This window comes from Nothobranchius furzeri, chromosome 16, assembly GCF_043380555.1.
Source record: "Nothobranchius furzeri strain GRZ-AD chromosome 16, NfurGRZ-RIMD1, whole genome shotgun sequence".
Classification (NCBI taxonomy): Eukaryota; Metazoa; Chordata; class Actinopteri; order Cyprinodontiformes; family Nothobranchiidae; genus Nothobranchius; species Nothobranchius furzeri.
This window is the reverse complement of record NC_091756.1, coordinates 38,206,312-38,224,570: the sequence shown is the minus strand read 5'-3', so window position 1 is coordinate 38,224,570 and position 18,259 is coordinate 38,206,312. Positions and strand designations below refer to the sequence as shown.

The following is an 18,259-nucleotide window of genomic DNA, read 5'->3' as shown; positions in this document are numbered from 1 at the left end:
ATCAATTGACTTCATACCAGTGTTACTGGCTCCATAGATGTACATTCAGGAGTCTGCAAACAGACTCAGTCTTGAGTTCTTGTAGGATTTCTTTTTATTTATTGTTTTACTTTGGTTTCATTGCTTTCACAATCAGTTATTTGGCAAAAAGCTGCTAAAAATGAACATAAGCAAATGTTCAGGACCTGGAGGCAGCAACACCATTAAGACCGGGTCACCATCTCAACACAAGCAAGGAACAGCACAAAGCATGGGGCTTAAAAAGAGCTAAGCGCTAAATCTAACTCATAATGTTCACTGAACAGTGAAATTAAAAATTGTGAGGTGTGACAAAACTGTCAGGAGAAAAGCGCCTAACATGGTTTCAACCAGGTGTGCAGAACTCAAGGAAACACAGTCCCTCCTGCACTTTGTGCTTAACAAAAGATTAAACCTGCAATAACAGGAGTTTGGTGTGCAAAGACCCTGAACATCCAGCTGCTAGTTTTGTGGAATTATTCACCAAAGCAAAACAAAGATGCATGACAGTTGTGACTGAATTTAGGTCAGATTCATAAACAATGTTAATCTAACTTTAATAAAGGGAAACAACAGCTCACTGATCAATCTGAACTCTATTTTTAAAGTGAAGAAAGGGGAAACCATTGAAATCCCCTTACTGTCATAGAAAAGGGGGCAGAAAAATGGGTGATTTTTATATAATGTAGATCAATTTGTTTTTACTGAACAGAAATGACTAAACAACCAAATCCACAGGCCAAATTCAAAGTCTTGTGGAGCCACTTTTATTAACTACAAGCCTCATGGTGTTAATATGGACAGGAAAAAACTTAGAAATAATAAAATCATGAAATAAAATCTCTTTAAAATATGAATAAATAGTAAATCCCTTTTACACATAGGATTTCAATACCTTATAAGTACTATGGTTTACTTCTGTAGAATATATCCAAACCCATCATTAAGACCTTAATGTGCCACTTTAGCAAATATCTGAAAAAATGTAAATATCTTCAAATACTCAGCATTGTAATGATCAATAAGAAGGTTATTGTTATTGCTGTTGCACTGTTACTGTTCCTTTAGGAGACATGCTGGTCGTGTTACTAAAAATAAAAATAAAACCTGCAATGTTCGGAGAGTTGGATAGAGCTCATGAAGCTGCAGGGAGTGAGGTGTAGCTTCATCCCAGCTGTTTGACCATGCTACTAAACATCTGCTAAAAACTTAATGACTGGTGCTTTAGGGCTACACAACAAATTGACCAGCCACACACAGGGTCTCTTCAAACATCACAGCTCACCTGTGTCCACCTGAATCCACAGTACCAAAACAGTGTTTCTTTTGAGATTATTATTAATTTGAATTAACAGATGGGCTACAAGCTGTAACTGTGGCGAGATCAGAGCAGGTGTAGTGTCATGAATGTCCTGTTTTTGACCTAAAGGTCATGATCTGCTGAGTCTGCTCGAGCAGACATAACGTCTCTGACAGGCTAATCTACATGAGATAGCGGCCAAGGTCTTTCATGCACTCTGCTCATCTGAACTGCTTTACCTTTGTTACCAAGACGACGATGAAGAACTCTCTTGATGAACACATAATCAACAACTTTGTTATTACCAATAATAATGTGAGCCCAATGTTCAATCAATCTGTGAAATGACAATGTTATTATTTGATATTATAATCCTGTGATCAGTAGTATTTTACAAGTAATTATAATCCTGGACATTTAAACTAAACACTAATGACACGTAATGCTAAAGCCACACGACACATTTCCTTTTGTCTGATCCAATCAGAACCTTCGTTTCTGACGCGAGGCGTGGTTTTCTGTGGTGTTTGTATAAACCCTCTTTTGCATGTCAAATTCTGATTCGCCAGTAAACCAAAATATGACAAGTATATAAATTATTCCACGCCACCTTTTCTTTAGTTCAAGCGTTCTAGAGAAGTCTCGGAGAGGCCATCCGGACTTCCTCTTCAACCAAAAGAACCTCGACAAGCTGGATAAAATCTGTTGCAAGTTACACCTGACCGCAACAGTTCCTTCAGAATAAAAGCTGAACCTCATGACCCCTTCAGGGTCTCGCTGAAGCCAATGATAACCTGTTATGACCTGGAAGCATTCCCAGACTAGTTTGGTCTGCACCGCTGCTTTTCTACCGGCTTCGGTTCCAAGGAGGGTCCAAGAGGACCTCGACAATCTGGATCTAAACAGAGACTTCCCCTGGGTTACGTAGACCGACAGATGGCGTTTTATGTGTGTGGCTGTCGTTGTGTCCTTGGGCAAGACACTTAGCCCACGTTGCCTGCTGGTGGTGGTCGGAGGGACCGGTGGCGCCAGTGCTCGGCAGCCTCGCCTCTGTCAGTGCGCCCCAGGGCAGCTGTGGCTACATCGTAGCTCATCCCCACCAGTGTGTGAATGTGTGTGTGAATGGGTGAATGACTGATTGTGTTGTAAAGCGCCTTGGGGGGTTCCGGGACTCTAGAAGGCGCTATATCAAATACAGGCCATTTACCATTTATAAATCTCCTACTACAGTTTAAAGCGAAACATTCACTCCCACTCAGAACTAAATGCTTCTCCGGATCCGCTTGTTCTGATAATAACACTTCACACACACACCATCATTCATCTCACGTCTCGCTCCACCTTAGTCCATCAGTGCACAGAGTGTTAAAGTTAGTGTTTAAATTGTGTAGAAATAAATTTCTTAACTATTTTAAACCTGACTCTCTCTCTTTCCTTGGAGTTAAATCGAAGTGTCGCTTAATCCTTGCAATAAAAAGTTCTGATCTTTTGGTTAAAATATTCAAAGATCCATCAGATTGTTATTTCATATTTCTATGGAATCTCACATTTTATGGTTCATAAGTAAGATGTAAACTACCCATCCTTTACACGGGGTACTGACTGCTGAAGAAAGCAGGAAAATGTTGGGAATAAGCCGTACATCGGAAAAACTTCCCAGCACGCTGAGGGGTCAAATTTAGTAAGTTAAGTCATTTTTATTTATATAGCACTTATCACAGACATAGAATCACAACGTGCTTCACATAGATCAAAACAAAATAAAATATAAAGTCATAAAATCATAACATGTCGGTACGGCATACCGGCCTACTTAGAGAACTGATCATCAGCATCTCTCCACGATGATCAGGGGTCTCATTTATAAAACTTAGAGTAGAATCCTTACTGAAACCCTCAGCAAACATTTTTTACAGAAACTAATTTTCTGACCTGCTAACGCACGGCTCCACGTAGTTTCTGCTTTAGTAATCACACCCGTTCTTAAATGGATATGTGTTGGGGGGGGGGGGTATGTTATGACTGTGCCAATGCTTTAGTGTGGGAGGGATAGCAATGGGGTTATGTAGGGTCATTTTAATCTGTAAAGCATTTAGAGTTGCACATTTGTAGGAAAAACTCTTTTTATAAATAAAGTTTGATTGATTGACTGTCCTAGAAATGTGCTCACTCAGGTGTTTCTGGATGTGATCCCACCTCCTAAACACCCACTTTCTACCATAAATGGACAATGCAAACTACATTATGAAAATTGAACATATACATAAACTTGCTTATCTATTGCATGTCACAGGTAACAATGACGACCAAGATGAAAATCAGGGTTCTAGGGTGTGACGCAGGCACAGAAAACGTTTTTAATTGACTTTGAGCAGCATCGCGCTGCTGCAGCGGTGGGCTCTTAAGCAATCACAGCATAGAAAATAAAAACATAAAAATAAGTGGTCAGATGGAGCAATGATCATTGATACTATTAATAAAAGCTATTTTAATTTGGTCCTATTTGGTGCAAGTCCGGGTACTATAGCCAGGATGCAGCTTGTGCAAAACGCAGCTGGTTTTTAAAAGGGCAAGAGGAAGTTTGACCTTGTTACCCGGTTTTAGCTGCATTACATTGGTTGCCCATTGCTGGAATTTGTTTTAAACTTCTTTTACTCATCTTCAAGGCTCCGAATGGATTGGTGCCACCTTACCTGGCAGCCCAATTACAACCACATGCCCCGACTTGCATACTTCGTTCTGAGAATCTTTTGCTGCTTTCGGTCCCTAGATCACATCTAAAGATGAGAGGAGCTAGAGTATTTTCAGTGGCTGGCCCGAAGCTTTGGAATGACTTTCCTCTGTCCATAAGGGCTCATACTTCTGCAGCAGTTTTTAAAACAAGGCTGAAGATCAACTTTTGACATTTTCCTCTTATTGTTAGTTTAAAAAAAAAAAAAAAAAAATATATATATATATATATATATATATATATATATATATATATATATATATATATATATATATATATATATATATATATAAATTATGCTACTGTTTTTATTCTGTCCGTGTTTGTTATTTTTTGTTTGTTTTTAAATAGATTTTTTTTTGTCTGAAGTGCCTTGGTGCCACGTTTCATGTCTGTAAGGCGCTATACAAATAAAGTCTGAGTGGAGTTGAGTAAAAGTGGCTGTAGGTTCATCGGACTGCTGACATTTTACAGCTCTAAGGGGAACATTTAATGAAAACATTTTATTTAACCCAAAAGGGCTTTATGCAGGAAATATTGTCCCTAATAAACAAACATCAGTCCAACGGTCGGCCAATCTCCGCTGGAGTGAGCTAGTGTTGTCAGAACTCCTGACTCCCGCAGGTGCACCTCCGCCTGTGTCACTGTGGTGCCGTTATTAGTTCATAGATTTGTACAGATGCACTGTTGTGTGTGACACAATTAATGCACAAATAGGTAATTTGAAGACATATGATAGTAATCTCTTAAGAAGTTGTATGTTAATTAAACATATTTTTTTTATTCTCAGTTCAGAGAACTCTGTGTGTGTGTGTGTGTGTGTGTGTGTGTGTGTGTGTGTGTGTGTGTGTGTGTGTGTGTGTGTGTGTGTGTGTGTGTGTCTGTGTGTGTGTGTGTGTGTGTGTGTCTAGTCTGAAAACATGCCCTAAATTAAACATTTCACCATCTCTAAAATGTGCTTATGCCCGGGCCAAACTTTTTATAACTCACAAGTTTGCGCGGAAAGTCGGTTTTCAGACTGTTTTGTGCTTAAGCAAGCTTTATAAATGATGCACCAGGGTCTTCTTCTGCATGGGAGGGGTTTAAACTATAGAGGAGGAGAAGTTGTTTACCATGTTCACCAACTTTCTGGATGAGGATCAAGAAAGGTCTGATCTAGAACCTGTAGAGCAAGCCTGGATCAAAGCTAATACACACTCTCTTTTCATCCCAAAACACCACAGTGTAGCCAGCACACAAAGGGCCAACATGTCACGTTGTTTTATTATTGTGGTTAACTAAATCCCATGATGGGGAAAGAAAACAGGGGCAACAGCTTAATAGTTTAATTCCTTAGACTCAAGTTTAAACCCGCCTGTTCACAAGAATCCCTTCCAACACAGCTTTGCCTTTGGGATTCTATTCAACACACACACCTAAAGTTTACTAAAAACTAAACTATTTCAAGCCATTGAACCAACTTTCAAAAGCTCAAAGGTCAAAACGAAACAAACAAAACAACAAGGTTTCAGTAGGAAAAACAAAATGATCTGTCAAAAACAGTAAATCTCTACTGTAGATCAAAATTCAAAAACACACCTCAAACGCTACTGAGGCATGAAGGGAGGAATACCAAAACACGGGTCAGACTTGGAAAAACTGGTGAGACAAGTTAGTCAGAAGTTTCAGAGTTTTTGGCTCCCAGTCATACCTGCTCGATCCGGTAAGTCGTCTCCTTCAGCTGCTGCTGGAGAGCAGCTTTAGCCGTCTGCTCCTGGTGGATGAGTTTCTCCCGAGACTCCTTCAGTTCCTTCAGCAGCTCCTCCGCTCTGCCCTCCAGCTACAACGCCAGGGAGTACAGAGAGTTAGCCTGACACAACCTCTGCGCTGGTATCCATTTTGATTAAAATGTTGAATTTAAAAATAAAATTAACAAAACTACAACTTAATGATTTTGAAACAAACAGAAAGCAAACGGATAGCCTTTCTTTCCTGTTGTACCCTCATCTTCACATAAACCATGCCAAGAGAGTGAAGCATGAAATGCTAGTTGCTCCATCTACAGCAACAACTGTAATTTGGTCCTGGTGAACGGGAAGACACTCGTGTTTTGGAGGGCTTTGCAAATCAAATCAAAGAGAAACAGGGTGGGACAAAAACACACAATAACTGATTCAGAGTGATTGTCCCCTCCTATACCATCTGCTTCATTCGACATCTTAATTACCAGCTATTCAGGGATCCAGATGTTATAAAACTGGAGGTATTGTGACAGAAGTGGCTTAACAAGCTCTGTTGTTTTTGTGTTGCAGTCAGTGTGGGCTAACTCTTAAGATATTTAATCCACATCAAAACTGAGGAAATAAAATCTGTTTCTATAGTTTGAATAATTACTACAACCAGCATTTCAGAAAAAAAAATCAAGAGTCTTCCTTACAAACGACTCGCACATTAATGAGACACACAAGTGAAATCAGTGATAAAATATGTATTATTGTTGTTGTAAGACACCCAGGAGCATCTGTAAATTTACAGGTATGGTGCAATTATTAAAAAGGTAAATATGTACACAGCAAGTCAAACTCTTGTAAATCTGCTATTGAAATAAACCAAACAAGGCTACTATGTCCGTATAAAAACACCAACAAAAGGTACAAATATTGATTTTATAGCATTTGTATTTTTTGAGGCCACTATAGCACACAAAAGGGCCAAGAACAAAAAGAGACCTTTTTGATGATGGTGATGTGTTGTTTCTCCGTTTCTGTCCTCTTCTTCAACTCATCCCTCATGTTGTCCTTCTCTGAGCAGATACCCAGTATCAGCTCCTGGTGTCTCTTATTCTCCTCCAGCAACCTAAGGAAAATCACACACACACATATTCACAAATCAGGTCACCTTCTCAGACACTTCAGGTTCAGATTAGAGCTATGAGGTCCAAACAATGCAGAAAACTATTAGCAATTATACTCAAACACCTTAGCACTGACAGAACCAAGGGCCAGATTAACACAAACACACTTCATACCAGGTGTAAACAGAACAGTGGTCAGCAACTCATACCAACTAGTACTTCCTAAGAAGGATCAACTTACTTCTGAATAGCTTTCTCCTGCTGGGCACATTTGTACTGCACACACTTCTCAAAGACCACCATGCAGCCTTCCTGGTCTGCCGCAAGTCCATTAATAGGTGGGCTCCCTTTATTTTCTCCTCTGCTTTCTCCTTCAGGCAGCTGACAAGCCAGCAGCTCCGACTCAAGCTCATCCAGCAGGGACTCTTGCGACAGGGAGCGCTGGATCTGGGAAATAAGTTTCCGACTGCAGTCCGTGTCAAAGGGGCTTGGTGTGGAATGTGAGGGGACTGAGCTGTTGGCACCGAAATGACGGTTAGACGCGAGCGAGGCGCTCAGTGTGTCAGAGTTTGGTGTGGAGGGACCATTAGACATACTAGAGGCTGTAGGGGAATTGTTGGAAGTATTTTGGAAAGAAGAAGATGGAGTTTCAGCTGAATCTCTATTGTCTGCAGGAGATGACTCTGCAGATTCAGTTACTAAAACCAATGGCTGCTCGGTGCTGTTTTGAGTTTCCTCATCAAAAGTCAATAATGGCTCTGTTGTCCCTTCAAGAACAGGAGAGGTTTGAGATACATCCTGACAGGTGGCAGGAGGTCTCAAAACAGCAGAGTCTTCATTAGAAAGACTAAGTGGAGGTTTATCACTTTCACTTAAAACTGTACTGGCATCATATTTAACATCAGGAGCAGTTTCCTCTTCTTCTAGAGGTTCCTGCGGTGTATTTGTGTCCTCTTCAACATCTATTGTAGTTTTGGCTAACTCACTTTGAAGTTGAAACTCACTATTTGTCTGGCAAATACTTTCTTCCTCATGTGCATTGCTGTGTGAGGTTTCCTCCTCTTTTAGACTGGACGGGTTATTGTGGCGCTGATCCACAGAGTCTGATTCCTCTGACATGGATGTGACTTCTGATCCCTCCATTATCTGCAGATCTGTAGTCAGACCAGGCTGTTTCATTGTCTGTCACCGGTTCACATCTGGCACAGAAAGAAGACGACATAACAGAAAAAAAGGATTTAAAAGCAGAACGCTGCCATCATCGTTTTGCATTTTAAACAACAGTCTGCAAGTAAAAATACCTGAGGGTAAAAACCCCTGTGCTATTTGAATATTTCCCTATCAAGCCAAACCCAATAGTGTTGCACGTTTCCATCTATTACCAAAAGAAAAACCTCAAGAATGTTGAGATGCAAACAGGTCTCTCACTTACTCACTCACTCACTCACTCACTCACTCACAGAGTGTTCCCGGCCACACCCATGGCATGAATACCTGAAAGGTGTGTGTGTGTCTGAGAACGTCACACAGCAAAGATTTGTCTTGAATCTCTGCCTAGGTAACAACACTTTCAATCATCCCTTTTGCTGCTAATGTGTTCAGTCACCTCATCAATCACAATCATGTTCATCTCATCAAGTTTCGTTCTTGTTTCAATTGGCTTAACAAACTGTGCCCGCAGTGACGATGTGAAAACATGTTGCTATCAGCACAAACAAATGTTACCAGCTCATAAATGTGGAACAATGACAGAACTAGGTCAGTTATCAGGTCATTATCTCAGTCTGAACTAGGTTTTCAGAGAACAGAAGTCTACTATCAATAGTTCAATAGTTTAATTTTAATATAACTTTTTTTCTGTGTTGCAAAAATAACTTGCTGCACAGCATTTTCAGAAATGTGCAAAACATTTCCATTTACAGCAATCTGCCTGCAGCAAGGCTATTCAGTCCTGTCTCAGAGGAACACTACCTGCACGTTTTCTATGTTTCTACACACCAACACGCCTAGTTTCATTCAGTAAGGACACAGTGAATTTACGATTGAATCATTATGTGGCAGTGTGAGCATCCTGTCACAGTGTCCCGATTGATCATGCACCCTGGCTACTTGGCCAAGGGGATGTCCCTTTGGCTGACTGGTAAGTGCGCGTGACTCTCACCCGGGAGTCTGGGGATCGTATCCCGCCCGGGCTCTCATTTCTACACCTTGCCACAATTAATTCAGATGTGTTGGTGTAAAGAGCAGCTAAAATGTGCATGACAGCGATCCTTGATTCAGACTGACTAGCTTTGTTTTAGAATACACTGAAAAATGCTACATTAATGGGCTTTTTTTGGAGAGAAATCACACCGTACCTTAGAAAGATGGGTTAAATAAAATGAGAAGCAAGCATGCAAATGTTTTAAACTAACAAGTAAAGGGCATTTTAAGAAAACTCCAAGCTATTTTTAGCAAATATTGTGCTCAGATGATGGGAAGCTGTGTACAGCACACATTTAAAATAAATATTTGAAGTGTCACCCTTCTGTGGAAAATCTATATAAACATAGAAAAAATCTGAATGGGAAAACTGCTAAAAGTCTTTCCTGATATCAGTTTCATTATTAACATTACTCAAGCTCGGGTAATAATAGTAAGAGTCACAGGGATCCACTTCAGAGGGGCTAAAGAGCCACATGTGGCCCTAGAACCGCAGATTGGAGACATCCGAGCTAGAACAATTTAAATCCTACATTGGGTCAAAAAGAAGCTTCATCAGCATTTTCTGTGCTAATTACTAGAGCAATTAAGAAGATGGCTGGTAAGCTTAAATCAGCTCCAGATTGAAAGATCGGTGTAATAAAAGTAGTAGTTGTAGCAGGTTTACTGTTCCAGAAGGAACATTAAAGGATCCACATTCGTCTGTCATCATTATGTATTTTGGGGATCAAATATTTGTAAATCATGTAAAACCTGGACGTTATGGCTCTCTGTAGCCTCAGCTAACATGTAAAATTATCAATAAAACGTTCGGCTTGCTCAGTTAAAACAGCGAAAGCTTTCTTTAAAGAGAAATCAATGCCTTAAGATGCTCAACTGACAGGTGTAAAATGCCACAACACTAGAGTTAGCCTAACGTTGTTGTCCATATTCAATAAACTATGTTGGAGCACAGTAAAACAGGAAGATGACCTTCAGTAGCAGACAGATGTACCGTTTTATTCACTATTAATGTACTTACACTCAATGTCACGTTAGCATCTGCCGTTTAGCTCGCTAGCACTAGCAATGAAGCAGCTCGCTGGAAAACAACGAGCAAAACAAAACCCAAAGAAAGAATAAAACGAACAACACGTGGTTTAAATCAATTTGTGCTAAACCCGACGTTGGTAAATTATAACGTTATTCGCCCACAATTGGCTTACATTTAACGAGCTAAGCTAACAACACATGAGTTCGTAAAAATGCACTTCAGCTTGCGCAGCTAGCGTTAGCATCTAACATAAACGGAAGAAGACTAAAGATAGATTTTACCCACCGAATGCCGAAACCCCATGACGTATATCCGTGAGATGACAGTTAAAATAAGGATGAAGTTAGTGGTCACTATTTTAACCAGCTGATCACCCAACAAGTCTGATATGACACATCAACAAATATGGCCACGGCAGAAGAGCGAGCCGATCCAAACCAATGAGAGTCTACAGACATGTGACGTCAGTCAGATCTTCTCAGACAGGGATACAGATGTCCATCTTTCAGTTTCTAGAAAAATTACAGAAAGTAGGCTGCACAAATCACCACATATAGAGATATAATGTGTAAACCACATTACAACTACATGTTTTAAACCATGTGCATGTGTTGTGTACCAAGCTCTGAAGTATCTGTAAACTTGGTCGTTTTATTTTGACACTGGGTAACAAAACTGCTTTGAAAAGTCCTAAAGAAGGGTGCACTTGGACTATAAAAACCTATATATATATATATATATATATATATATATATATATATATATATATATATATATATAGCTGAGGCTACAAGAATTAGACCAAAAAATACCCTTTTGCGTTTGTTTCAAAAAATCTATTTTTACTAAGTATTTAACTAGCAATCATGAAAACAAAACATTTTAATAGCTAATGCTATTAGATTTGTTATAAGAAAGAATGAAAACGATGTCTCAAGATTAAAATCATGAGGCACTAAATACAAACAGTTTAAACTTCACATATTAGCGTCAATGCGCATGCTCAGTAGCTCCTTGTCGACAATCGCCACGTGCACTCAGGTAAGAAAATGACTGAACATTTTACATATTTTGTTAAAATTCGGCAATTACGTGTTTCCTAAAACGGTTCGTGACAGTAACGCTTATTGCTAGTTTTTTATGTTCTTGTAGATAATGTTGTTTTAATGTTAAATTGATACTATCTAACAATTTAGCTAGACTTACTTAGACAACAGTTCTGGATTCGTCTTTAGCGGCCGCCATGTTTTCAGCTGTGTAATGTCGCAATGAGAGTTATATTGGACATGAACCGGTCATTTCGACCAACTTTCGTTAGACCCAACATGCCGCTCAGGAAACCGTTGTCGAGTCCGAATGTCAACGACTCCTCACCACCTCCACCTGTGCCTTCCGCCATGCCCGCTACCCTCGCAGGCCTCTCCAGTGGTGGCGACTTTGGAAACGGTAAATCACCTTGTTTAGCTGCTGTTTGTTGGCTAAACAGATAAGGTAACATTTTAACTTGGTTTCGCAGGTTCACCATTAGAGACCTGGAACAGCACTCTGGTAAGTTCCAGACTGGCTCCCTCCTTATTACATATCTTGTAAAATGCAAACCTGTTAATTCCAATTTTATTTTCGTCCTCCCAGTCAAGCTCAGCCCTACCAGCACTCACGGTTTATGCCTGCAACTACTGCGGTCAGCCAGGTAATATTAGTTTCATTGTTCTGTGACTGTGAGCTCCATAAAGTGTTATATTTTCTTTCCTTAAATAATTATTTCCATTTTCACGTTTTTCATTAGACCTTAATCCAAAAGTGTCTTTTATTGTAGACTGAGAAAAGCCAGCAATTCAATAGAAGCAAATATTTAAAAAAAAATCACGAATGTTGACAAATATAAACCAAAATGTTGTAAAAAAAATTTTACTTCATAAAAACTTAGGTGCTTTAAATTGTGCATGTAATAGTGATGTCATGAACGAATCTTCATTACTCAAGAGTCACTTTACTGATGAGTCAGAATTCACAACCCCAGCTGACTGTTTCACTGACTCGTCCCTGTTGCCTTTTAGGGCTGCAACAAACGATTATTTGGATAATCGATTAATCGGATGGGGTCTCGACACGATTAATCGATTAATCGGATTACATGGGGACATTGTTAAAAACTGCTAGGGAAACGTTATTTCTCTCCTTCCTTCACTTTATTAAACACAACATTATTAGAAAACAGTTCAATAGCAGAAAAACAACATGCCATCACCTAAATTGTCTTATAAGGTGTATAGACAGAGACCCTAAGCTACACCTATCTGTGACCTAAAATGCTTGGTCCAAGTTAAACAGCTTAAAGAGCAAGTCAACCCCTACCAGAGTCTAACTCCACTCCCACTTCATGTTTGAAAAATGCAACACATGCTGTTGCCTGGCAGACCGAGAGGGCGAAGCCGCTAACAAATACACACACACTCAGGCTCACAACAGCATTGTGACATCATAATGTACCAGTTTACATCATAGCATACTTCTTAGCCAATAGCCAGGGGCAGATTTAAATTAAAATACAGTGCAGAGTTTTTACCTGACAACGACACAACACTGCCAGTTTTAGGCAGAATATTTAAATTTGAACTAAGATGCACTGAAGTGCCAAATTATTGATGACACGTGTCTGCAGCACGATTAGACACTCATTTATTTAGTTTATCAGCAAAAAAAAAAGTTTATTTGGGGGTGACTTACTCTTTAAGGGGAATTCTCTTCTGTTTTGTTTGATCTCATCTGTAGACATTTATTATAATTGGGGATGTCAAACAACTAATTTTTAAATGTAATTAAACATAGGCTGTGAATTAATCAAAACTAATCACTATTTCCAAAAATGACTGAAAAAATACCAAATAAAACAAAAGTAAACAAATGCCATCCTCCTTGCGATGATTCCCTGGGCAACTGCCATAAAGTCACATCAAGAAATGCTGCTGATCATTCCAATGATCCCAAATAGACTCACATTAGGCCACATGAAAGCAACTGAACCCAAAAATATATTAACCAGTAAATAACTGCACTCTCACACAACACAACAGTTAGGACTCCTCCCTCCCTTTTAAAAGCGTTTTCGCTTCTGAGGACATTGTGGTTGTAAAACCACATGCTAGTAGTCTGGCCCCGGTGTAATCAACCAGTTTCTGCGGGAATGTGACGGCGGAACCAGTTCGCAGCAGCGTGAGCCCCCCCCGGTTTTATCTGATAGCGTCGCGCTCACGATTTAATAGACTTTTTTTTACGAGCTTAGGGCATGTCTAGCCTGTGTAATAATCCGGGGCTTGGGTGAATCACTTTTGAAAAGTTTTTAACTTACCCGGACACAGAGCTCTCTCCTTCCTCGCTGATGATTCTGACATGCTTGCGTTTAAGATGCTGCATCATCATCACCGTAGTACTCCCGTGCCATGCTAAGTCTGACCTACAAACGCAGGTAACGAATGTCTTTGCCTGATTTAACTGAAAATGCTCCCAAACTTTAGAAGTTTTTACTTTTTTGGGTCTCGCTGCTTCTGCCATTTTCCTCTTCCGAACACCGGCTCTCCCTCGCGCTGATCTGACTTGCTTCCGGTCTGTGCGCAACGGGGGGGGGGGGGGGGGGGGCTTTTGGAAGAGTTGCGCAACACAACAAATCGATGACGCAATTCGTTGCCAACGCTTTTAGTAATCGATTTTCATCGAATTTATCGATTCGTTGTTGCAGCCCTATTTCCTTTAGTAAACTCATTTAATTAGTAGAAATATGTTTAGCTTAGGGCTGGATGATAATTCAATAGTTCAATATATCTATTAATAGCCATGTGGTGCGATAGATAAAAAAAACATAAAAAAAAACAGGTCGATAAAACTTTTGATTAAAAAAAGTTTCCTTTTTCCATTATAATCTATCAGGTAGCAGCATACTAGACTCACTACTTACTCCTAACCAATCAAAACCACAGACTTGGGCATGCTAAGTCACCAGGCCCTCCCCTTTCAAGCCAAAACAGCATGAGGCAGCCACAGCAAGATGGCTTGGGCTGCCACAATTAATCGACTCATCATGACGACGCTGACAAATAAAATAGACCTGATTTTATGAAAAAATGTTTTATCTCGCCTGCTGCGACACGTTCAGCGTTTGCCTTTCTGCCTTTCTGCTCAACCGCAGCTTTAGCTCCAATGCGCATTGGTGGACATCCAGCTCAGCCTTCATCACCGGAGAAAGTGGCGAGTCGCAACGCAGCTCAAAAGTTTGGGTGTATTATACAAATTCAAATGAAAGGCTCGTAGAGTGCAACCTCTGCTATGCAAAACACTCCTTTCATGGGAGCACATCAGCGATGCACTATTTTTAAAGCATAAAACATTTTCTTTGTGTTAAAATTTAGCCTACATTATTTGATAAAACAGAATTATTAATTTGTTAAACAAACTATAATATCGTTTATCTTTACGGTAAAGCAGACCCTCAGAGCTGTTGATGGTCCACTGATTGCTGACGTTTGCACCAGCCGTGCTACGGAGGCGTACATTGGTGTGTCCTGCCATTTCCTGAGTTAAGATTGAAAGATGAAGTGCTTCAACCTTCCCATCATGCCTCCTGTGAACGCAAGTCACTTTTGGTTTTAGGTGCCTACATCTATCTGACTAAAGTAGGGCTGCAACAAACAATTATTTGGATAATCGATGAATCGGATGGGGTCTCGACACGATTAATCGATTAATCGGATTACATGGGGAAATTTTTAAAAACTGCTAGGGAAACGTTATTTCTCTCCTTCCTTCACTTTATTTAACACAACATTATTAGAAAACAGTTCAATAGCAGAAAAACAACATGCCATCACCTAAATTGTCTTATAAGGTGTATAGACAGAGACCCTAAGCTACATCTATCTGTGACCTAAAATGCTTGGTCCAATTAAACAGCTTAAGGGCAATTCTCATCTGTTTTGTTTGATCTCATCTGTTGACATTTATTATAACTGGGGATGTCAAACAACTAATTTTTAAATGTTATTAAACATAGGCTGTGAATTAATCAAAATTGATCACTATTTCCAAAAATGACTGAAAAAATAAGTTGTCACACACTCCATGGAAACTTTCAGAGAATCCACAAATAGTGGCTTTCAAATAGTTTTGTTACTTTCTGCAAGTTTAGAAAAGCAGCAGATGAGACAGCATGTCTGATAATTTAGTTTTTCATCTGATAATATTAGAACATGTCAGTAATGTCTGAGGGGCTTTTATAAACACTGTATAACTAACACTACTGGAGAGGGTATGAATTACACAGAGGCTTCTGGGGAGCCCAGTTATGGGGGGGGGGGGGGGGGGGGGGGGCATTTTGCCTTGGCCCCCAAAATGTCTTGAAACAGCCCTGGGTGTGTGACTGAGCGTTGAAGGTGACCTGAATAGTATCAAATTTATAAATATTACATGTGTGTAACTTATTGTTTTATAGGTAAAAAGTGTAGTGGACATACATCTACCTACATTTTACTTTTCAACACTTTGTTTTGTTTTGTTTTTATTTAACTATTTTCCTGTCCTGTCTGTCTCTCAACTTCCTGCATCTCCTCTAAACTCTCCAGAAAAACTGCTGCCTGGATTCTTACTTTTTCACCTCATCAGTTACTTCTGAGCAGATCAAAGGGATCTCCTGACTGCAAAGCGCAGAGTGCGTTTTCGATGGTGCGTGAGGTGAAATCACCGCAGCACAGGTGATGAGCTCCGCAGTAGCAGCGCGCTGCAGGCACAAATAAGACAGAAAATAGAGAACATGTGCAGACATGAACGATCGTGTGCTAATTATAGTTTTTTGGTTGCGCCACTTTGAGAATGGACCGTGCGCTGGAAGCAGCTGCCTGGATCGCTGCGCAAAAATGCGCTGTGCCGCTCTCTGCTCAAAAGAGTCCAAAAATGATATAATATAGAAAACTTTTTCCGGTTCACCTGGATGTGTAGGATATACAGCTCCCCCATAATTCGATCCCTGCTCCTGGATGAAAAGCCGGACATTTTCATCAATACAAGAACCCGCAGTCCGGACGCGCCGGACAGAGAATGAAAAGTGGACAAGTCCGGGGAAAACGGAACGTACGGTCACCATAGTCCTCATAAAGCGGGAAATTATAGATACAGTATTTTGCTCGTGCCCTGGGCCCTTTAGAGTTCGTGGGCCCTGGGCAATTGCCCAGTTAATCCGGCCTTGGCACCGGTTCGCAGCAGCGCGAGTCCCCCCGCTCATCTAATAAGCGTCGCGCTCACGACTTTAGACTCTTTTTTTACGAGCTTAGGGCATGTCTAGCCTGTGTAATAATCTGGGACTTGGATGAATCACTTTTGAAAAGTTTTTAACTTACCCGGACACAGAGTTCTCTCCTTCCTCGCTGATGATCCCGACATGCTTGCGTTTAAGACGCTGCATCATCCCGTGCCATGCCAAGTCTGACCTAAACTTTGCAGGTAACTAATGTCTTCGCCTGATTTAACTGAAAATGCTCCTAAACTTAAAAAGCTTTTACTTTTTTGACTCTCGCTGCTTCTGCCATGTTCCTCTTCCAAACAACTGCCGGCTCTCCCTCGCGTTGATCTGTCTGCGCGCAACGGCGGGCGGGAAGGGGGGGGGCGCTTTTGGAAGAGTTGTGCGACACAACAAATCGATGACGCAATTCGTTGCCAACGCTTTTAGTAATCGATTTTCATCGAATTTATTGATTCGTTGTTGCAGCCCTAGACTAAAGCATTTGTAATAACAGGTTACAAAGTTAATTAAAAGTTGTTTGATAAGCTATCATCTTGTCTTTATTAGATGGCACATAGATGGTCACATTTCCTACTAGACGCTAATGATGGGTATATTGGAGCATCCTGGTGCAATAAGCTATACTTTTATGAATGGCACGTTTAGTCGACCAGTCGTCAACAAAATTGGCAATTAGTCGACTACTAAAATAGTAGTTTGTGGCAGCCCTAAAGATGTTACAGCATGAAGAGGTGGAGAAAAAAAAATCAAAATACCAAAAAAATTAAATGGCCAGGGGTGCACGTAAAATATTTTCTACAATTTATAAAATATTTTCCAATAGTTATCGATATTGATAAATATAATTTTTTTTTATCAATATACTTTTTATCTATATCGTCCAGCCCTAGTTTAGCTTATTAATAAACTTGTGAAAAACACATCAGCCAGCTTCTTAACAAAGGCAGTTTCTGACCTGCTCTTGGCTGGAAGCTCATTAGTTCACTGTAGCATTGCTCTGCTAACAGCATGTTTGAGTTACTCATCCCCTCCCTTCCGGAGAGCTAGCTTGCAACGTCCGGTGCTAAATCGTAACATGGATACTGGAGGTGGAAGCGCTGCACAGTGTCTCACCCATGATTTTGTGAAGTCAAGTGGTCACACAGGCCGCGCCACTGAGCGCTTTTTGGAAAGTCGCGCGATAGTCACAACATCACGCGGGACTTGAGAACAGAAAGCGGGAAGTGACCCTATTGTTTATACATGATCAGACTTGCCGTCATATTTTGTGAGACTCAAATTCATTAAAAATGGGTAAAAGTACGAAATTTATTTGAATATTTTAAGATCAGTAGTACTTTTGAGTTATCAAAACTGTGGCTGGGTTTGTGCCGGCAGTCCACAGGGTGTCCGCGGGGTTTTAAAAAGTATTAAAAAGTGATAAATAAAAATAGTCAAATTTAAGGCCATTAAAAGTGTTAAATTTGGTCTCAGAGGTATTATATTTTCCAAATTAGGTATTATCTTTTTCAGACTATCAGATGTCGTATTCTGAACATCGACAGAAATATATTCCGAATGAAATGTTTTGAACGATTATAAAAACAAAACAAGCCGATTATTTGCTCTGCCCACTTGCGCTGCCCTGAGTAGCAAATGAAGCGCTCCTCCACAGTGTTGCCAACTTGGCGACTTTGACGCCATTTCTAACAGCTTCTCAGACCCCCTTCTTGACTTTTCAAATCTTAAAAGTACCTACTACCTGGCGAACACCTCAGAAACATCTCTGGTAACCCTTAGCTACTTTCTGGATAACTGTCGTCGACGTTTCCTGCAGGTTAGCTAAACACTCCGCCTGCGCTCCGGACCGTTCAGAG

General features: G+C 40.3%; 2 protein-coding genes across 7 annotated transcripts in view; one reads left to right on the top strand and one right to left on the bottom strand.

Moving 5' to 3' along the window:
* The window catches only part of ccdc186 (coiled-coil domain-containing protein 186), a 38,892-nt gene extending 27,479 nt beyond the window's left edge, over positions 1-11,413 (bottom strand). For 2 of the 4 annotated variants that reach the window (XM_015963132.3, XM_015963135.3), the window contains exons 1-4: positions 10,403-10,563; positions 7,124-8,081; positions 6,758-6,884; positions 5,740-5,868 (exon numbers count right to left, since the gene is read on the bottom strand). In XM_015963132.3, the coding sequence (XP_015818618.3) occupies positions 5,740-5,868; positions 6,758-6,884; positions 7,124-8,061 (1,194 nt within the window). In that variant the 5' untranslated portion in view covers positions 8,062-8,081; positions 10,403-10,563. Of the gene's footprint in view, positions 1-5,739; positions 5,869-6,757; positions 6,885-7,123; positions 8,082-10,105; positions 10,365-10,402; positions 10,564-11,323 lie in introns of those variants that run through there. The other 2 variants (XM_015963134.3, XM_015963133.3) reach the window with 2 other exon arrangements.
* The window catches only part of tdrd1 (tudor domain containing 1), a 30,436-nt gene continuing 23,226 nt past the window's right edge, over positions 11,050-18,259 (top strand). For 2 of the 3 annotated variants that reach the window (XM_015963130.3, XM_015963129.3), the window contains exons 1-3: positions 11,386-11,563; positions 11,634-11,665; positions 11,750-11,807. In XM_015963130.3, the coding sequence (XP_015818616.3) occupies positions 11,386-11,563; positions 11,634-11,665; positions 11,750-11,807 (268 nt within the window). Of the gene's footprint in view, positions 11,159-11,385; positions 11,564-11,633; positions 11,666-11,749; positions 11,808-18,259 lie in introns of those variants that run through there. The other variant, XM_015963131.3, reaches the window with a different exon arrangement.